We start from the raw sequence: 21871 nt of genomic DNA on the forward strand, positions 1-21871 counted from the left end.
TCCCTGATGTAGGAATCAGATTCAAAAGGACTTTTAATTACTTTCATGGAAATCCATCCACCATTTGCAAAGGTATTTCATTGAAAACCAAAACTGTCCACCTCATGGTGGCACTAGAAGTGAGAAGATCACCATTATGACCCGCATTGCCATTTAAAAAAACCTGTTATACTTGATAACACTACATTTGTATATGTTATACCCTAAAGGGGAAAATAACAGATTTCACAGTTTGAGTTCATTCTTTTTTGTTTAAAATATCTCAAAGACTCAAGTGAAACCTGATTTGTTACACTGTACACACAGACACACACACACACACACACACACACACACACACTCACACACACACACGCTCCTCGGTCATTCCTACAGTATGTTACCTGAAGGAGACAGTGTAACCCTGTCTAGCAGGGTTGTGTTTCAAACCATCAGTGGCCTTTTCTCATCATTGCGTCAGTCAGATGAAGACAGAAGCAAAGTCAGAGTGAGACGTATCGTGTTACAGGTCAATACATACATTGTGTGTGAGTGTCTGCTGAATGAGGAAGCTCAGTTTGCTGCTAACCAGCTGTACCTGACATTGAACTCTCTTATGATTGACGTTTGATTTGATACTGAAAGTCATACATCCCAGAATGCACTGGTCTCATGCTGAGTAGCTATTTTCTCCAAATCCCCCACTTTCCATTTTTTCCATTTTCTTCTCTCTTTTGTGAGTTTTGACAAAATTCCCGGGGACTTTCCCCCTCTCATCTGGCCAAAATCTTTCCATCTATTTTGCTTTGTAGTTCTTTGGTATTTTATGATGATTCAAATATCAAATAACTGAACTCTTGCATTATTGATGTGCGGGATTTTCACATCAGATCACTTAAAAGTTTGATTCATTTTGAAAAAGTTTGCATCCTCTAAAAGCTGCTTTGGCTTCCATTGATGAACCAAAGCTTACAAGGTTATCAGGGTTTCCCCATAAAGTGCTGGTGCTAATAGTATTAGCATGTTTGAGAGCGCTGACTTTGTGTTTTTCTTTGAAGCTTGTGTGAGATTTGATTCCCCTTGTAGAATGCCTTTCCTGCCTTCATCACCATTTTTTAATCCTGAAAATAACAAACCGATTAAGATTAAAACCACAGGCCTTGAGCGGCATGGCTGTTGTGTTTCGTCTCATTTATTACATTTTTCTGCATCAAGTAAATTCTCCCTCTCTCTCTCTCTCTCTCTCTCTCTCTCTCTCTCTCTCTCTCTCTCTCTCTCTCTCTCTCTCTCTCTCTCACACACACACACACACACACACACACACACACACACACACACACACACACACCTACACACACACACACACACACACACACACACACCGTGCAGCTGCCCACAGTCGTCTGGGAAGGGACCGGCAGGTTTCCAGCCCGCGAGAATTCATGTTTCCGAATGATTAGAGGCGGACGGGACGATCTCAGAGGCAGCAGCTGCCCGCCCCACAGCTCCAAGTGGAGCAGAAAATCTGGATAATTTCGTTGTGATAATCAGCCTCCCTTCATCCCCGTCACTTCACCCCACAGACGAGGAGAGAGAGAGTGTGTGACATTCAGAGAGCGAATAATAAAATACAAATTAAAAAGTGTGCTTCAGTTAACTTAAAAATATATGCATAATGTGAGTGTGTGTTGGAGTCTGTGCGTCTATATTTTGTGTGTTAAATGTTTACCTTACTGTACTTGTGAGGAACTAGCCTGCATTCCTTACTGTCGTTTCAAATGCATTTTGTTAGAAGTCACTTCATCAGAAGTGTGATTTATGTGATTTGTGTGGGGGATGTAAATGAGTTCACGTTGCTCTCAGTGCTCTTTTTCATGTTCTCCTCTTTCTCTTTATCTTTCTCTTTCTTTGTGTGTGAATTTGACCTCTTTCGAGTGCTAGCTACAGTCACTCATGTCATAAATAAGGGAAAAAAGACTAGAACGACAGGAATGAAAAAAAAGCAGGATCAAAGTGTTACATAATTGTGATGAAGCATTTGGTCGCTCAACCTGCTGCACTGACAACAACACCTCACAAATAGATACACTCTGGTCTTTGGTGATGTTTCCATGAGTCTGTTGCTATCCATGACGCAACTTGATTGAAATAATCTGACTTTTCTTTGATGTGTGTCGTGGAAAAAATGATGCTGAAAAAATGATTTGATGCTGTAGAATACTGTGAATTTAAAAAACTATTGTCGGGTAGAGGACAATACAGTTTCACGTATAGGCCACAATCAGTACCAGCAAATATGATTATTGCCATGATTCTTGTTGAATGAATACCATGATTCATAACATGGTAAAGTAGGCCTATCAACCATGCACCTGGTACCATAAGAACAAACATGAGTTCCACTTGGGTTATTAGTCTTTTTCCATTTCATGGCTGCTCTGTAATTTATAAACCACAGGTTAAATTGTAGCTGGAGGGAATCTTTAAATGTCAGAAACGTGCTCTCCTGTCATGTCCTCTCTAACAGCATGATGTCCTGTGTTCGTGTTCCTATTAGCGCTCTCCAGTGGAGGAGCAGTGACGGTGACATTAAATACGCAGCTGATCTCACTACATCTGCCAGTTAGAATGTGGGCTATTACTTTATTAGTGGGGGACATACAGCTCTCCACACGGCATAAGGTAGTCGTCACTAAGTATCATGACACCCTTTGTCACACGCTACAATGACATCACATCCCAATTCTAACGATGCATCAGTCATTATATGACTTAAGTGAAATATACACTTTATAAAATATACTGCACAACCTAAAGTTTCCTTTCATAGTCCCGATCAGGATTGTTACAATGTTTTTATTCATATTATACCATAAAAAAGTCACAAGCCGCACAGCAACCCCACAGAGATACAAGATATAACGTGCTTTACGATTCCGATCGGCTTTTAAACTCCACGCGTAAGCCCCACCCAGGCATCCGTCCCACTCTCGCCTCCTCCTCCTCCTCCTCCTCCTCCTCCTCTTCCTCCTCCAGAGAACCGCTCTGCTGACCGCCGCTCCCCGTGACGCCTCGACCGGAGACACAGTGTACGCACAGCGGCCACATGCACCCTCACACCAGGTCCCTGCTCCCTGGGTAACTATAGAGAGAGGGCTTTTTTTCCTCATGCATTGATCACAACTGATGGAAACCTCCATGCCTGCGCCACCGTAGTGTGAGCACTGTAGTCCTCCTCTCCAGCTGAACAGCCGATAGTAACAGGAGGCTGTGGGAGCGCTCGGTCGGACCGGGAGGCAGCATCATGAAGTTGACGGTCCTCCTCCTCCTCCTCTGCCCGCTGTCCCTCGCCGACATCCCCGGTAAGGAAACTCTTATGTGTTCTTTTGGGGGGGGGGGAATCCACGAGCATCGGTAATGTTTGGAGAGACGGACCATGTGGTGTAACATTCTGACCTGATAAACATGCAAATTTCACTCATTGCTTATACCCAAAGCTAGGTTGGTGCTTTACAGCAGTTTGTTACAGAATCCGTGTTAAGTATGCTACTTTCCCCGTGTCTCATTCATGTTATTTAGACTATTTCCTCCCTTTCTTCTTATTTGGGGATTTGTTTTCATCATGATGCCACTCGTCAAGCAGAAATATTTGGAACAAAAAAATGAATCACATGTTATTTCCACTGAGATTTATCAGCTTTTTAGTTCAAGAACAGAGGCTCAGTTGTGCTGAAGCTGATTGTTCATCAGACAGACAGGAACACAGGTGTCGGATGTCAGCGTCCAGCTCTCTGCACCTCTCACTGAGTTCTTGAAAGCACAGACAGAGGTGAGGCAGTATAACTAAAATACCTTTTGATTTTGTGGTGTTATGTTTGCTTCGTGGATACTTTTATGGGTCCAGTCAGGTAGTCAGACAGATGTGAAGAGGAGAGGAGAGGAGAGAAACCAGCCGCAGGTCCACACTCCTCCTCACGCACATCAGCTCTTGCACTTGACGTCCCTGGTGTCTGACATTATATATTGTCTCTTGTCAACATTACTGTATCTGTCCCTCCAGAGATATTATATTGCCTCTGGCTGACTGATGGGCTGACTGATGTGCTGACTTATATTATCTCTAACCCCTCCCCCTCCATTTGTGACACCATGCAGAGTTGCATAATTTAATTCTCCCTTATAGTGCGACATATTTCCAATACCCGACCATACACAACATGTTATGGTTGCTGTGAGGGGAATTTTCCAGCAAATTGCATTTTTTTGGATGACGATTGGCTGGATTTGGAGGGAAACAGCTTGTTCAATACACCTTTGTTTGCTGATTTTGTTCTCCTTGTGTTATGTGATTCACATAAAGGAACACATTTGAGGATTAACTGAACACAGTTTACAGTGTTGACAATATATCCATCTCAGTTCAAGCAGGGTTACTGTCCACAGTGCTGAAACATACTTTCAATGTATGAGGAAAAGAGGAATGAGAAAGAAGAAATTCAAAGTATTTGAATGTCAAGGTGCTCCTGCCAAGCCAATTGTAGTTAATGCTCAAACTGTACATTTGACCTAATTAAAAGACAGTAGCATCACTGTTTTTAGATGTTTTAAAAAAAAAACACATGAAAAAGTTCCGCGACAACAGTGATTAGAAGCTAGTTGAAACTGTGTCTGTTTTCCAATGCTCTCCACTCAAATGACGGTAAAAGTAGAGATGTTGGCTTTCTTTTGTTTGTTTGTTTTTTCTCTGTGAGAAAGCTTTACTCAAATCTATTCTACTTTATTCACCAACGAACACAAAGCATTTGTGTCCACATTCCTCCTCTTTGTTCAAGCTCCGAATGAGTTTGTGTCCTTGGCGGAGATGGAGGACGCCCTCCTGAGGAGCCTTTTCCAAGGCTACCAGCGCTGGGTCAGGCCCATCCAGCACGTCAACGACACTGTTAGGGTACGCTTCGGACTCAAGATCTCCCAGCTGGTTGATGTGGTGAGAACACAGCTGCAATCACAAGCACATATCCATGCACTTCTGTTTTCATGACAATATCTGTGGTTTGGATCCCACTAGTGGATATAAACAACAAGCACACATTGAGTTTTCCACAAAACCCTCGAAGTTAAAAATGTTTTTGTGTTAAAAAGCAAGTCACGCTCCTATAGTACAGTAGGTTTTTAGAGTAAACAGGTCAATCCCATAGAAATGTATTCATGTCACCCATGTCATAATTATTTCTACATTTGCTCAATAGGCACGTTACAACTTCAGTGAGATGGTGAATATAATTGTGACATACAGTATAGCATGGGAATATTTTCTTTCTAGTTTTGAATCTATTTGGGAGACATATTTTTAAGTTCATCACTTTGTCGAAAAACAGACACCTTATTTTGAACCGTATTTAACCTCAGCATGACGCGGATGCGAAAGGATGAGTCTGGGGTTACTCCATATTTTTTATTATTGGCAACAAATCAAATGAAAAGACCAAAACCAACAATGATTAAATCCTACGAGTCAGTATTATCTGTGGAGTCAAAGCCTGATATAGCTTTTTCTATGTGCCATAGAGCTCCATTCTAGTTTCAAAACAGTTAAAGACATAAATGAGTCAGTGGGTGAAAATGTCCTTTATTACCATGATCATGCACACTTTAGTTTATTTGGAGTAAATCCCACATAAACTGTCCAGCTATCGGATATTACTTGCTAGTGCACCACATCAGTACTACTTTTTAGCTTAAGTTTGCTCAACAATATCAGGATCAGATGTTTTAGGAAATCATTTAGCCTTTAATTTAAACTATTTTCATTTAAAAAACATTTTTTTTAGAATTTCTTTATATTAACCAGATGTTTTTGGATGCATGTCATTGTTAGAAATCAGTGGGCGTGGGACTGAGAGCCAAAGACATGGTGGTGAAGCCACAAAGTATTTGGAGTTGACAACAACAAAAACATTCCAGGTTCATCCATCAAAAGAAAAGAATAACTTTACACACATCCAAATATATAAAGAACAAAGGTTTTTTTCTCACTGAGAACCAGAGTTAGATGCGGTTGGTTCTCGCGTGCCGAGCTGTGTCGCTGTCTGCGGTGCTGAAACCAAACAGGCCACTGGCAGCTTGACAGTGTGGAGCTTTCTGTGGTCCTGAAATAGATCTGGAACACTCTTTCATATCTACAACCACACAGTCTCTGTCTCTGGAGTGTTCCTTTAATATTTCAGAGGCTGGCTGTGGTAGGCTCAGATGGTTTAGGTGTCCAAGAGGAGAAAATGGAGGACTCTAATGGAGGAGCCGCTGTTCTCGGCTTAAAATATTAATCTCAACCAGTTTAGATTTAGCTCTTCATCCATTCATATGTGCTGGGCAAAGACAATCAGGGATGAATTAAACAAAGCCCCCCTATAGCACTGCAGATAAGAAAGATTTCGGTGAATGATCTGTTGGATTTTGGGAAAGAGAAAGAGACCAGAGACACAGCAGCTCCGCTACACTACTCTATGTCCGTCTCCTGTATTAGATTATGGTTCACCTCTGCTCAATGTGATCATGAAGCCATTCAACTCAGTCTGACAGCTGTGGCCTGGTCTGGATACAACTAAACAGCTGCATCTTTGTGCATCTCTCTACTGTTTATTTCTCCCAAGTATATTGCGCTCAGTCTTCCCCTTGTTTTTCAAACTCACCTCCAGTGATGTGGAAATAAGCCGGTGTTAACCACTCTCATATCTCTATTCCTGTCTTCATCTATTTACACTCCGACTGCATTCATATTGCTTCAGCTTCAGGGTTCACTGCACCCACCTCCGGTTTTCTGTTTCTTTTTCTTGTTTACTAAGGAAGTGGCAGAGACAGGTAAATGAGATTCTGTCTGATGTCATGGCAGGGGAAACGGATGATTCGTTTACATTCAAACAAGCTTCTCATGTTGTCAACTAATCAAATCTAATATCGTGATGGAAGCACCCAGATCAGACATTAGATACGACCCCAAACATGCAGGAGATGTTCTTACTTTTTATTTGAAGGGATAAACATATTCATGTGAACATAACTGATATTGTTGATTTAGATTATGTCAAACTAAAACTACCAGAGCCTCATTCCCAGTCACCTTCACTCTTTATATATCTTGGTCGGTTTTTAAAGACTTGACAGTAACGTCGGGAGCGATAGAAGGTTTAAATCACATGTTTTGAATTTTGGTGATGTGTAAACCATTTTTTTATTTTGATCATGTTACGTTATATCTGTTATCTTGCTGCTGGGGTGTTTTTACTATTTTTTAAATATTATTGTTGTCTTTGTCTGTTTTAGGATGAGAAGAATCAGCTAATGACAACCAATGTTTGGCTGTGGCAGGTGAGCAAAAGATACAAACCAACTGAGATGAAATACTTACTATTAATCTTACCATTCGTATCCACAAAGGTCAAGGAGATGACACATGAATGGGTATACATACTGCAATCGTTCTATAAGAAGGAACATGATAGTATTGATATTGATTGATATTAGCTGGTGTAGTTTACAGTCTAAATTTTGTAAACTAAGTTCAGCACTCTTCATGACCAACACTGTTTCTGTTCTGTCTGATAAATATAAATACTTTTGGATGTATAACACAGGAAATACTTTTTGTATTTAAGTATTATCAAATAGCATTAGCTTGACAGAACAGCATGTTCTGTTGGCTAAAAGGCATTGATTTTTCTTTGTAAAAACAAACCAATTAAAAAGGAGTTGCATTTCCCTCTAAACAAGCCCTACATTTCTTTTCAATTTTTTAAATCTCTGGTGGATGTGATCCAATTCCAGGGACAAGAACCTATTAAAACTTTTTAATGAACTGTGATGCCTATAAATGCAAACTAAAACTCAGTGTTGTTTAGTGGAGGACTAACGATCCTGTGTTTTTGTTGACCAGGAGTGGACCGATTACAAGCTGCGATGGAATCCAGATAAATACGGAGGTATCACTTCCATCAGAGTCCCCTCTGAAATTATTTGGCTCCCAGACATCGTCCTCTATGAGAAGTAAGACAAACTGATTGACCATTACCTTCATGTGAAACTTAAATAACTAAGACACACCGTATGAAAAGTGCAGCAACAAAAAGTTAATATACTGATAAATAGAATCAAATTTTCAAGATATAAGCACATTTTAAGACTCTCATATTAGCTGCAATCTTACATACTAAAATAACAGTTATGTTGTACTGAGTTATGATCAAAAGTGCTAATTTCATTCAGTGAATTCATTTTCAGTAACAAATACTTTAAAAAAATCAAAGCACAAAGAATGCGTAAAAAGCTTCTTGTTCCACGTTCCTTCAGTGCTGATGGGCGGTTCGAGGGCTCCCTGATGACCAAAGCCATTGTCAAGTTCAACGGCGTCATCACCTGGACGCCACCTGCTAGTTACAAATCCGCCTGCACGATGGACGTCACCTTCTTCCCTTTTGACCGCCAGAATTGCACCATGAAATTTGGTTCCTGGACATATGACGGCAACATGGTGGACCTGGTCCTGAGAGACAACCAGGTAGATCAGAAGGACTTCTTCGATAATGGGGAGTGGCAGATCCTAAATGCCACTGGAGCCAGAGGGAACAGGAAGGACGACATGTATTCGTACCCCTTCCTCACTTATTCCTTCATTCTGAAGAGGCTGCCGTTGTTCTACACACTTTTCCTCATCTTCCCTTGTTTGGGTTTGTCCTTTCTGACCGTCCTGGTGTTTTACCTTCCCTCGGACGAAGGAGAGAAGCTGTCACTCTCCACCTCTGTGCTTGTGTCGCTCACTGTCTTCCTCCTGGTCATAGAAGAAATCATTCCCTCCTCCTCCAAGGTGATCCCGCTCATTGGAGAGTACTTGCTGTTCATCATGATCTTTGTCACACTCTCAATCATCGTCACTGTCTTTGTCATCAACGTGCACCACCGCTCCTCAGCCACCTACCACCCCATGTCGCCGTGGGTTCGTAATCTCTTCCTTCAGAAGCTGCCGAGGATGCTCTGCATGCGTGGGCACATCGACCGCTACCACTACCCAGAGCTGGCTCCTGAAAGCCCAGAGCTGAAGGCCCGCTCTGGAGGTCGGAAAGGAGGCCAGAGGGCAAAAAGCGGAGCCCACGGACAGCCAACTTCTGAGGGGAAGGAGGACGAGGCCTGGGCGACCATGTTGGACAAGGCTGTCTCCTCAGTGCGCTACATCAGCAGACATATCCGCAAGGAGCACTTCATCCGCGAGGTGGGTTTAACTTGATCAGGACGGATTGAACTCATCATTAGAATGGCTCTAAGGGCTCAATGTTTATATCTGTTTCTGTCATAACATCTCACATTTCCTCTATTTTCTAGGTGGTACAAGACTGGAAGTTTGTGGCTCAGGTGTTAGACAGGATCTTCCTGTGGGTGTTTCTCACCATCTCAATACTGGGCACTGTCCTCATCTTCACTCCAGCTCTGTACCTGTTTTTTAAAATCCCTACTCCAATTGCAAGTGAGGATTCAGCTTCAAACTAGACAATAACACCACTTTCACAGGCAACTGACGATCAACCTTCAAGAATCTACAACGCATTTGTTACCACTGAGCAAGAGGAAGCCACTTCAGGTGTTTTGTAATGGGTAACTTTGACTCTCCGACTTCTCCAGAGATCCACTGTGTAAAATGTTCTCGATGTCGTTAAGTCATTGTATGTGTACATGTTATGCACATTATACCACATTTCAAATTATTATGATAATATAATACTTTGCTTTTAGAGAAATAAGACAATTGTTGTGAAAATGAATGCAACCTTTCAGCCAAAGTCATAAAAATTGAAATTCAACACATTCGGATTTGGTGGATCATGATGGATTTAAGTAGCATGCAGCTATTAATGCACTATATTACACATAATGGTAATTTTAGAAAGGTATTCAAGCTAAAATTTATTGAAATGTGCAAATAAACCGTCAAAAAAGAGATAATTCACTCCAGATTTCATCATTGACTTAATTTACATCAAAGACGACTTCCTCTCCATTGTTTTATCTTTCTCATTGACGTTGCCTTTAATTTTATGTATCTGGTCGACCATCTCAAATCCCCAATGTCAAACTATCACTTCAGCAATATGTTCATTTTATATGTCACTAATATGTTACTTACTGTAACTTCTTCTTACTAGTATATTGTAAGAAAAATAAATGATGTATTCTCTCAAGGTATACAACCTTTGAACTACCTTACACATTCATTAGATATGCGACAACCTATTTTCTGTTTGCAGAATCTTTGAAGACGTGAGCATACTTTAGGGGAATAAAGACATTCAGAGCTCTAATTCGTGATGTTGCATCTGAATAGTTTGGACTTTTTGTTGTTGTGTTTCTCACCCTCTTCAAACACAACATGTGCTATATTTTGGTCACTGCAGTGATTTTAACAACATAATATAAAGTGTAATAAATAAATTAAGACTGAATGGACATTTCATCTTGAAATGGCACAATCCTCAAAGGTACAGTATTTGTATTGTTCAAATGTACTTTATCGCACCAGTTGGTTTAAATACATGAGGCTTTATTTCTTGTTATTAATGCCATACTTACCTCTGTCCCATTGAAAATTAAAGTTGTCCATAATATCATCAAAAGTTGAGACTGTTCAGTCACATTGATGTCACAGAAAACAAAGAAACAAAAAAGGAAAGTACTAAAAATATAGAGATGAGAACGGTGACTGCTCCACCTAGTGGTAAATTAGGGAGCTGTAGTAAACATCTCCTTTAGAGAAATGAGGCAGGATGCAAACCCCAGAACTGAAATAAATTACCATTGAATCAAATCTTATTTCTAACAGCACAACAAGCAAGATTTACTTAGGATTTTATTTAAATTTAACCAGGTGAGTCCCATTGAGATTAAAAATCTCTTTTTCAAGAGAGACCTGGCCAAGACAGGCATCAACACAAGAAACACATAGTTACAGAAAACACAATACAAGACAAGTTAAAATAAATTTAAAGTTAAGAGACAGTGACTTAACCGAGTTAATTTTAAAAACATTGACATTTTTGGGAACCTGCCTCTATTTCTTGGATGGAAAATAAAATGTCCATTTTCTCACATTGCTGTAAATGTTTGAGCTTTAAAACCTCGCAAGCAGTGTATTAATGGGAATTCTGATCCCCTCAAAACACAGAAAAAAGAATACAAATTTCAAGAAAATGAATTATGTCAATTTAATCGCATATTAAAACAGGTTATAACACTCAGGAAAAGTGGAACTGCTTAATGGCAACAAGAGGTAACTAAATAGAATATACTGACTCAACAAATCTGTTTAATTAAAACAATTAAATTACTATTATCAAGTAAGGAACGACGACCTCACGTCAAAGTGGCACTGTGCTAAAGTAGGAAGAATATGGCACGAAGACTACTCTACAGTTGCAAATTAAAACATTATGAAGTAAGGCACATTGAAAATGCCTAACAATTGCTGCTGCTACAACGTGATCTCACTCACACATCATGATGTCAGACATCATGGTACTCATGTCCATATAGTACTGAGCATCTGTTCTGACTGCTGCTCGTACTTGTTTGCCTGAGGAAAAAGACACTGTGGTAGAAAAACCTCTTTCATTTATAATATCATGGTACTCATGCCCATGTAGTACTGAGCATCTGTTCTGACTGCTGCTAGTACTTGTTTGCCTGAGGAAAAAGACACTGTGATAGAAAAACCTCTTTAACGGCTGAAAAAGTATTGAGTTTAACTGCATTAACTGACTATGAATCATAGTCAAACTGGCTTATTGTATGTATTCACACCACACAGAGCAGTGTTACCTGTTCCTGAGCGGTGCAACCCCACCGGTTCTGCCTCCTCCTCCTTCATGAACGGGGCGGCGAAAACCCCCGAACACAATGTTAAAACAGATACATGTATTTTAAAAAGAGACGTCAAACACTTTCAGCGTGCAAGAGTAAGGAGTTACAAGTCACAGAGTTTCCATTTCAAATAATCTAATAATATTTGAACAATAAAAAATATTAATGAAAAAATGAACAATCAAATCAAAGTCAACACTTTTTAGGAAAATGATGAGAACAAAAAAACAAAACAAAAGTGTTTTCAGAAAAAAAATGCACATGTTGAATTGTTGCTAATGTTTGTAGATAATCCAGAATCCAAAATTACAGTAAAGTAAAGTAATCAAATCACATTGCTCAGTCAAGTGGATTAGCATGGCCCTACACACACACACACACACACACACACACACACACACACACACACACACACACACACACACACACACACACACACACACACTGGTTAACATGAAGACGACCCTGTCTGGACAAACAGTCTGTTATTGGTCATGGGAGAATTATAATACTGTCTGTGTGTTTATTAGTTTTGTGTACATCAACATTTCTTCCACTGGGTGGGGTTCTAGCCACGTTTGGTAGACAGTTCACAATTTCTGCTCGAGGCATTTATTAACCGATGTGTGACACACATGGGATTTATTTTGATTAAACACGTTTTTTTGCTAAAAAAGAAAGAAAAAAAGCGAGCAGAGTAAATTGTGGGCCTGAAATCAGGAAAAGAATTTACAAAAATTAAAGGTATTAATTAAAACTGTTTAATATGTGACACAATTAACCATGTACAAAATATGCACGTGTATGTGTTACCTAAGGGAAGGGGATTTAAAGCCTGCTATTTGAGTCAAGAAAGGCTTGCTAGGATTTTCAAAGCAGGTCCCAAGAGTATTAATTTGGGTTTCTACTTTTGAAGGTGCTGCATTAAAAGCTCCCATGCTTTTAAAGTGTGAGCAGGAGGCTTCATGTGAATTAATTCGCGTGATGTAGAATCTACACTTGCTGAAACCCAGACGCAGCCACACGAAAATGACCACCTAAAAGCTGAGGGGATAGGAGTTGATGCAGAGAGACAATAACAAAAGGTCCAACAGAATACAATTCATTCATAATTTAAACTCCTTCTATTTATGAACATAAGTGTTTAAAAAAGTGTCTGAGGGTATTTCATTGCATGTAATTCGGGGAATAAAGACTTTTCTTTGATCCCACTGATGTCCACCCACACAATGCACTCTTGTTTTCTGCGTGTTTTGTGTTTGTGTGACTCTCTGTGTCGCTTCCTCACCCTTGTGTGCACTGCTGACCTTTTCCACAGTAAACTCCTTCGTGTGTGTGTGTGTGAAAGGTCTGACCTTTCTTTGACATCCCATTATGAACTGAGTCGCCACCTCGGCAGTGTAACAGAGACCAATGGCTGGCTGGCAGCAGGACAAATGATCAGCAGCTGTTTTTAGGGAGGACCAAGATGCAATTCATTATGTGAGCGGATACTCACAGACAACCTAACTACAGCTTGTATTAGAGCAGATAAAGCTTCACATTCATTGTTTCTGAGATCATTTTTCATTTGTCAAGTATGCAAGTATGACAATTGCAGACGCACACACACACGTACACATATACACACAGCATGCACGCATACACACCTTAGATAGCTCTGGGACCCGTGTGCTTTCTGCCACAGAATAAGCTTTGCATCTTCCGCACATCAAAGGTATGACTCAGACAAAACTAAAACTCATCTGACCCCATTCTATCACACACACATACACAAACATGCACACACAAATGCACCCTGCTGGGACAGTGGAATATTTAAATAAAAGGGGGAGAGAAGAGTTTTGATTTTGTCATTTTCATTTATCTGTTTTAACTTTTGTTCGTGTGGTGTTCACACATATAAGCAAAACAATGTAGCACTGTCTCTGTTGTGGGCAATTACGTGTTCACAAGGTTTGTTTTAAGTAGTAGAAGAAGACAAGATGGATGTAGAGGGAGAAAGGGACAGTGGCAGACTGGAAAGAAGCAATGGTAGCTCCACAACATTTAAATCCATCAGCAGAACATTTCTCATTTATAAAAGATCAAGAATTAACAACTCCCTCTGGTCATCCCAAGCTTTTCTTCGCTTTCCTCTCCTGCTCACCTCCTATCAGTGGATTGTGCGTTTAGGAAAGCTAAAATGTGATGCAGATTCCCTCTTTGTCCTTATTTGGATAAGGGTGGACGGATTGTAGTCTCCAGCTCAGTATTGGGAGGTTAAAAATCGACATTGTGTGTTTAGATTCATAGTGACAGGACTTTTTTACAACTACTTCTACAAGTATTTTACTTTCTTTGATCTCTGATGTTGAAACAAATAGTTTTGCTGTCATCTCTGAGATGCTTCTGAGAAGTGTTCTGTCTTTGTATTTTTACCTGGTAATTGTTAAATATCTGGTAAAAAGAACTGAGAGGTCTAATCTCAGTCGATTTGGCTAAAAGAGACCAGAGGCTCAGCAGTTAAGATTTTCGCCGGTGGCAAGATTCTGCATTTTTAATGTTTTTTTTTTGCGATTTCTTTTGCTGTATGTGTTTGTGAATTGTTTCTCTGGTGTGTGTGACAGCATGTGTTAGGTGTTTGTAACCCCTCCCCCTAAGAGGTGAAATGAAATGATTGTTGAGAGGAGGCAACACAGTCTATTTATATTTATGGTGAAACAGATCCACATACACAATATGTCTGCATACCATATGCATATCCATCACACCTAAAAATGTGATTCACACTGAAATGTGAAGTTTCTATTTTAAGCCTGTCTTTATTGTTATCAAAAAATACGCTTATTTTTGTCATTTACATAACGTAATGTTTGATTTACACGGCAGTTTAAAACTTCTAGCTGTATATTGGAAAGTTGGTGATTACGTCATGTTAAGTCCTGAAGTGGAAAAAAATGAATCACTTTGGATTTCTTCATGTTGTTTTTATTGTTTGTTGACATTGATACACTTTTCATCTGCAAATTATTGCTGGTGACACAGAACAGTGCTGATGATTTCAGCACAATGGACAGCTCTTCATTAACCTTCAGTAGTCATTGGTTGTTTTTAACAAAACCTTTAGCTTTTAGTTCACAGTTTATTTGGTGAATTGAGGATAAGTGTAATGGCATTGGCTTCTAACTTTACTAGACGGTTGCCCAGTGAGAGCAAGTACAAGGATGAAGGTTGTGATCAGAGGTTTTACTGAGCCCACGGTGGCTGTCGGCCCAACAACACAGACAGATATGGTGTTCTGAGACGTAGACATGTGGGGTATAAAAATTGAAGGAACTGGTCTGATACCACTGGCACAGGAATGCTTCTTTGATGATACGCCCCTGTTCCATTGAGAGGGGGAGAGAACAGGACTCATGAGGGGGAACGCTGCACATTTGTGCAAATGTTCTCAGCGCCCGTCGGATCCTATTTCTGACTGAAATTATTTATGGACTGAAATAAATCGGTCATTTGATTATGAGCCTCGCTGGCACAAAAAGGTGCCAAATACAACAAAAATGCATTTGATGAACCTCTTTGTAAAACCGGGAAGTGGAAAATTGCATCATGACTTTTACAAATTGATGGTGTGCAACTGTGGGAGAGGGGGGATTGGTGTTGACATGCGCCTACTCCAAGGGCCGAAGGTTTCTGTCCTGGTCGTGACCAATGCTGAGAAAAACTGAGAGGAATTTTGTCTTTTTGTGTGTGTAAGTGTGACTCTAAGCATTATCTTTGATGAAATCAGTACTAATTGATTTTTGGCCACTTGGGGGCAGCTCATCAAGCTGTAAACACAAAGTTGACTCAATATGAATTTAGATATGGTGAATGTGGTTGCAAACCATTGCCAAGTTAAATCAAATTCGAATCCCATAAAGCAGAAAACCTCATGGCATGCTTTATATTTAAAAACGTGCTGTTCTTCTGGCCACACACACCTTCATGCTAGAAATAAATAAACGAAGCATCTAATACTAATCATAAAAAAATATTTATTTTAAGTTGACTATCAATAAAACAGGTACACAAAGTGAAGAGGTAATTCAAATGCGAGTAGGGCAGGATTCACACACACCCATGTGTACCCATGCACGCACGCTCTCCGTGGACGTCACACGCTCTCATCTTTAATGGAGGTGGGCACGGAGGTGGGCACGGGTTGGAGACAGATGAGGGCCCGAGACACACAACTCGTTTTTAGAGCTTTCCCTGACGTCACGTGGTAGCCTAACGTAAATATTCGACCAAAATTCTTGGACAATAGCGAATTAAAACAAAAAACATTAAGAGTTTAAGGATGTAAATATCACACCGGAAAAAACATTGAAAATAAGGTTTCAATTAGGAGGAAATTAAAAACAAGCACTGAGAGGTCTTAATACATCCGCAATTTAATGTTGTGCTTCAACTCTCTGTGACCGTCTCTAACAGATGTTAGGCTACAGAAACTTTTCTGTAGTTATTGTCACGGTCACCGCATGTTTTACCTGTGAAGTTTTAGCACCCATATTTCTGGCTACCAGCACGGACGCGCGTCCCCGTGCAGCACTGTGTGAGGGAATGTGTTTCGTGATGCGGCGTGAACGCGCCAATCTCAACTCCACACTCTCAATCTGGTCCGTGAGTATTTTCTATCTCACACACTCCGTCTCCCTCCTCTTCGTCTTTCCCCAGCCTCATGTTCACACCAGTGCCAAGCCGGAGCTGATTCCCTGTCTAGCCGACACCGAGAGCTCGCTGCCGGGGGCCGGCGGAGTCCACAGAGCGGTGCCACGATGAAGTTTTGGGGACCATGTTCGGTTGGATTTTATATTTGCGCGGCCATGCTTTTCAAAGGTAGGTTTGGGGAGAAGTGATTACATTTTTAGTTTGTTTCTCTTTTCAAGCACTTCCTTCAGTAAGTGCACGAGCCTCAGTTGAAGAAGACGAAGACATTCATGACATTAAATCGTCGGGGGTTCAGCATGTGTTTGGATAATCCAGGAGTGAATCTACATTGATCTTTATCCGTTGTTCCTAAGGGACTAATGGCCTTTGGTGTGGTTTTTGTTGGAAGAATTTTCGACGATCAGGCGATTTTGTTATTTTGCTTTAGAAACAACACAAATGAAAGAGCAATTGGAGCCAATCAATCAAACCTTTTTTTATGCTGGCATCAGACAAAACAGAGTTTGCATTTCCTGTTGGGATGACAGTGATATAACTTTTCAATTTTTCATTTATAGTTATCAAGCCCAAATAATTCCAATAATTAGTTTTATGGTGTCACCAAAAACAGTGCTTTCTGAATCTTTGGATGGCAAATGTGAATTCATTCATCATACAAAATCCACCTCTTTCTGCACCCCAAATCTATTCCAGTTTGGTCTCCTCACAAAGGTACACTTCTAAACATTTGTAAAAGGGTGATTTATTACACAAAGAGGTTTTTTTTTTTTTTTTTTCAAACACTGCGCGTGTCAGTGCGTTAATGTTTGATCATTGTTGTGCAATTAGATGTGCATGCATGACTGTAATTCTCTCCTAAGCTCCATCCCATCAGCATCATCAGCTGTAACATCTGGGTTGTTTGCGTGTCGGTCTGTGACCGGCTTTGCTGAAGGTATGTCTTCAAATCCTCTATGCATATTTATGTGTTTACAGTATTTGCGTGTGCAAACATCAAAACTGCAGCCTTCCAATTTCATCGGTTCATTGTACCGATCCAGTCACTGGTCAACCTGTTGGGAACGAGGAGGAGGAATGGTTTGAATATCAATAACTGAAGGGAGAGATAAAATAACGTATTACATGCTAACCCTTGACAGGAGGCCTGCAATGTATTTCATGGACAATGTGTCTTGTCTGCTTTGAAAGTTGTAAAGGTGCTGCAAAACACTTATATAAAGCTACACAAGGCCTATAATTTAGTACTGAGTCTAAAAATCATGTACATTTTTTAATTCTCTCAAACCATTCACAAAGGGCGAGAAAGTCTCAGTCTTCTAAAGGAGCAATATACGATATTCAGAGCATGAATATAGCAGCAAACAACTATTTGCCAAATAAAGATATGGTGGAGTAATCTCTACCTGAGCAGAGAATGAAGTCGCTCTCTCTCTCTGTGTGTGTGTTGTTATTGCATTGCTTGGCCGGCCCCGCATGCGTTGACTGCATGTGAGCGAGCCCCACTGCTAGCTCACAGCAGCCGCTCTGCACTGCTCTCAAATGGCAGTTACAGCAGACGACGCCGTCCAGACATCGCAGCACCCACCCTCCAGCTACCCCTCAGGTGAACACTGCTCTGTCAGAACTTTTGCTGTAGTTTTGACTGTTAGCACTGTTAGATTCGTTAAGCTGCGAGCCACCGGCTCAGCCGTCATCATTATGAGAGCCGTTGAGAGTCAATAGAAATTAGAGATACTGATACTGGTACAATACTGTCTCAGATAACTGGATCGAGTGGATCGACGCCGTTATATCTGAGAATTATGAAATTTTGATCGAGCGCTTCTTCTATACCACTCGTTCAGCGGTCCAGCAAACACACCGATCAATTACATGTGTTGTAAATCACATCAGGTGATGCTACCCAGCCAATCAAATATGTGTGTTCCGTTAAGCTTCCCGACTCGAGTGAGTTTTACACACATGGGAGACACTTCACACAGTGAGGAATACAGTTTATTGATTAAACACTGGTATCGGATCGGTACTCGGTATCGGCCAATACCCAAAGCTCAGCTATCGGAATTGGAAAAGTCGGATTGGTGCATCCCGAATAGAAATACTCACAATTTTGTTAGCAGCTTTAAATTAACTTTGCTGCAGGAATAATGGAAATGACGGGAAAAGTATTTTTTTTTTTTTAAACAGTGAATGTCATGGCGAGTCACATGAGACTTTTGGCATGGGGATTAAAGAACCAGTTAGCCGCTTGTAAATAGAGTATGTTTACATTCACTGGACCATTGATAAGCAGCTTTAATCTGTCAAGGGAAACACAAGACAATATGAAAAAGAGGCAAGATAGGACAATTCAGTTCCCTTGAAATAGAAGCATGACTCTGTGACGTCTTGGTCTGCAAACAGCTGTGTAGACAGAGGATGGAGTGAATTAGACTTGAGTTTACTCCTCGGGCGGTGAACATTTTTTATTTTGGTCAAAACTAAATGTAAAAGACTAAACTGCCCCGTATTCAGGTGCAGAAAAAGCACAATACATATACCCTCCAATTCCTTTATATACCTGACGCCTCGCTGGTAAGAGTGAAGTTGCCTGGCACAGATGCTGTAATAATATCTGCTTGATTTCAATGCAACGCCTCGTCTCCCTCGGCGTCTTCCGCTTATTCTCTTTTTCTCTTGCAGACACAGTCTGCTTGCCTCTTATTTTTTCCACAGTCTGCAATACCTGCTACTTCCCCAGACTCTAAGATCTTTAATCACAAAGTTTATGTTAAACGATCTTTGTATGCCCTCGTTCAGCATTTCAGTCATGTGTTAAAGTATGGTAAGTGCTGCTGCTCATTCACTGACACGCTACAATGCTTGTTATGCCTTAAAAGATTAAAACGGTAACTGTGTATGGATACCGTAAACTTAGATATATACAGTAGTAACAGTTCCTAATAAAGTTTGGAGCTTTCTTGAAACAGTTTTAGTTCTAGGAAGATATGCAAGGCATGTTAGATTGTGCTCAACATGGCGTAGAAGTATAGATGTGGTAGCCACGCCCTCAGGGTTGCAACACAACGAAGGTTTTAGCTCCTGTCCTGGATTAGGATTAAACCTCCAGTGGTTTTAGAGCTCTGAGCCTTCGACCATAGATTATAAATCTCATGTATGAAGCCATCCATCCAAAACTCCATTAACACACAACATCATACGCTGTGATCCCGGCTCACCACTGTAGGTTGTCACGTGATGCTGGGAGATGTTGTGCTAATGGATGGGCCTGTGACGCGTCCGTTGCTTTAAGCATCACACACACACGCACACACATGCACACACACAGTGGTAATGAGCATGTGTATGTTCACATGGAGACCCAAAAACATTACTAGTCGACTGCAGACTGGGTAGAAGGTTGTAATCAGTTCAGTAAAATGGATCTTTTCAGGATTACTTTCATCCCAGTGGTCTCCTTTTCTCTAATCTGTCTCCGTTCACTCTCCCCCCTCGTGACTCATTGACACCCCAGTTACTCCTCTTCATTACTGATTTTGTACATTACTTCTTGACAATGACATGCTGCCGATCTCTCTCCTTTTTGTCTATTTTAGTGGTTGCAGCTTTCAGATTTGAGTCTTTTTATATTGCCAAATAGAATTGTATAGAATACAAAGCAGCACGTCATGAACATAGCAAATGAACGCTAGATTCGGCCCTAATCATATGTGAAAGGGCAGAGAATAATTGATGGACATGTTTGATAAATCCGTCCTGTGTTAATATCAGAGTCAACATGCATGTTTAGCAAATTATTTGGTTCACACATATAAATGAACAAACTGACGCTACACTAAAGCTTTAGCTCTTGTGTAATTACAACTCTGAAACTTATGTCTGAAGTGTAAACGTTCAAAACTAGGCATCATTAGAAAGCTGTGTAACATGATTAAAGGGATTTTCTTCATGGCTCTTCAGTACTTTCAGAGCATTTTAATTAAGGATCCATTGATGCCCCGGCTTTTCCCTTACCTCCATTTCGTTTTCACCTCTTAGATCATCTTTCTCCTCCCTGCCCTTCCTTTACAATCTCCCTCATTTTCCTGCCTTTTGTTACCAACTCTCATCTCTCATGTCTCTCTCGCTCTCCATCTCTCCCCATCTCTCTGTCTGTGTTATTAAACAAGTTAGGCAATGAGCTAGCCACCTGGGTTAAGATGTAGGTTTAAAGCTGCTGAACATCTGGACTCTTTCCCTTGCCAAATGATTAATAGTGAAATAACGAGGTGCCAGACCATTGCCAATGGAGAAGTGACCTTAATTTGATTTGCTGTACTTGGTTAGTTTCAGAGCCAGACATGTGTGTAAGCTTCCCATGTGTGAATGCATACTTGTACAGTAACAATGGAGCCAATGGAAGTATCCTCTTGTTTTGTTTCTCACAATCATGAATATAAGACAAGGCACTTTTCACACACACACAAACACACACATTTTAATTTGGCAGATGGAACTGCTTCAGACAAACTACATGTATTGTGGGAGTTTGGCTTCAATCATATCGGTCCTTCCACATCACCATTGTATTGTGTATATGCAGTGCTATTTATTTTTCTCTTTCTGTTTCTCCCATACACTCTCACACAAACACTAACACAAGATATTTGCATCAGAATGGCTTTAGCTGTGCAGCATTTGTCGTGGTGTTGACTGTCCAGGCCCTCAGGGAGTGGCGGTCTGCCAGCGTTTTCTTTGTGCGGCGCTATTCATCCACCAGGTTCATAACTAGTCCTTCTGTCCCAGAGCATTCTGGGATCAGAGCCCTGTTGTGGTCCAGACTGGATAATAGACTTGGCGCTTTACATGAATTTTTAAGATTTAGCAAGCATGTTTACCACATTTACCAAACAAGATTACTCAAAATAATAGTTTTTTTTTCACAATGTGTTCTTTCCATGTTAGTACTGGGCCAAACCTAACAAAAAAAAGGTACAGTGTGTCGGATTTGATGGTTTCTAACGGTGTGGTTGCATATTACAACCAAATGAATACCCCTCTTCTCAATTCACTAATGGTGTTTATTGGTGTTTTGCTTCGCTCAGAGGCCATTCTTAACCCTTATAGCACTACTTATTCTACAATATGGCGGACTCCGTGAAGAAAATCATCCCCTTTATAGATATGAAAGGCTCATTCTAAGCTAACACAATAATTCTTAGTTTCAGGTGATTATATACAAATGAAAACATAGCTATAAATATTATAATTTATTTCTGCCAATTCATCTCCCAAAATGCGACAAACTTACTTCTGATCTTAT

General features: G+C 40.5%; 2 protein-coding genes across 2 annotated transcripts in view; both read left to right on the forward strand.

Annotated features, from left to right (window-relative positions):
* Window positions 1-3261: 3261 nt before the first annotated feature.
* LOC306777210 (neuronal acetylcholine receptor subunit non-alpha-3-like) lies at window positions 3262-9510 on the forward strand (the record flags this gene model as incomplete). The annotated part of the gene is made up of 6 exons (XM_079268243.1): window positions 3262-3341; window positions 4812-4963; window positions 7297-7341; window positions 7907-8016; window positions 8320-9235; window positions 9346-9510. Exons 1-6 carry the CDS (start codon window positions 3284-3286, stop codon window positions 9508-9510), a joined length of 1446 nt encoding a protein of 481 aa, XP_079124369.1. The 5' UTR covers window positions 3262-3283.
* A 7166-nt stretch (window positions 9511-16676) lies between these two features.
* The window catches only part of chrna8 (cholinergic receptor, nicotinic, alpha 8), a gene marked incomplete at both ends in the record, with an annotated part of 28479 nt that continues 23284 nt past the window's right edge, over window positions 16677-21871 (forward strand). Inside the window, one exon of the mRNA XM_079268082.1 lies at window positions 16677-16737. Coding sequence (XP_079124208.1) covers window positions 16677-16737 — 61 coding nt within the window. The remainder of the gene's footprint in view (window positions 16738-21871) is intronic.

Source organism: Melanostigma gelatinosum, assembly GCF_949748355.1.
Source record: "Melanostigma gelatinosum genome assembly, chromosome: 5".
Taxonomy (NCBI): domain Eukaryota; kingdom Metazoa; phylum Chordata; class Actinopteri; order Perciformes; family Zoarcidae; genus Melanostigma; species Melanostigma gelatinosum.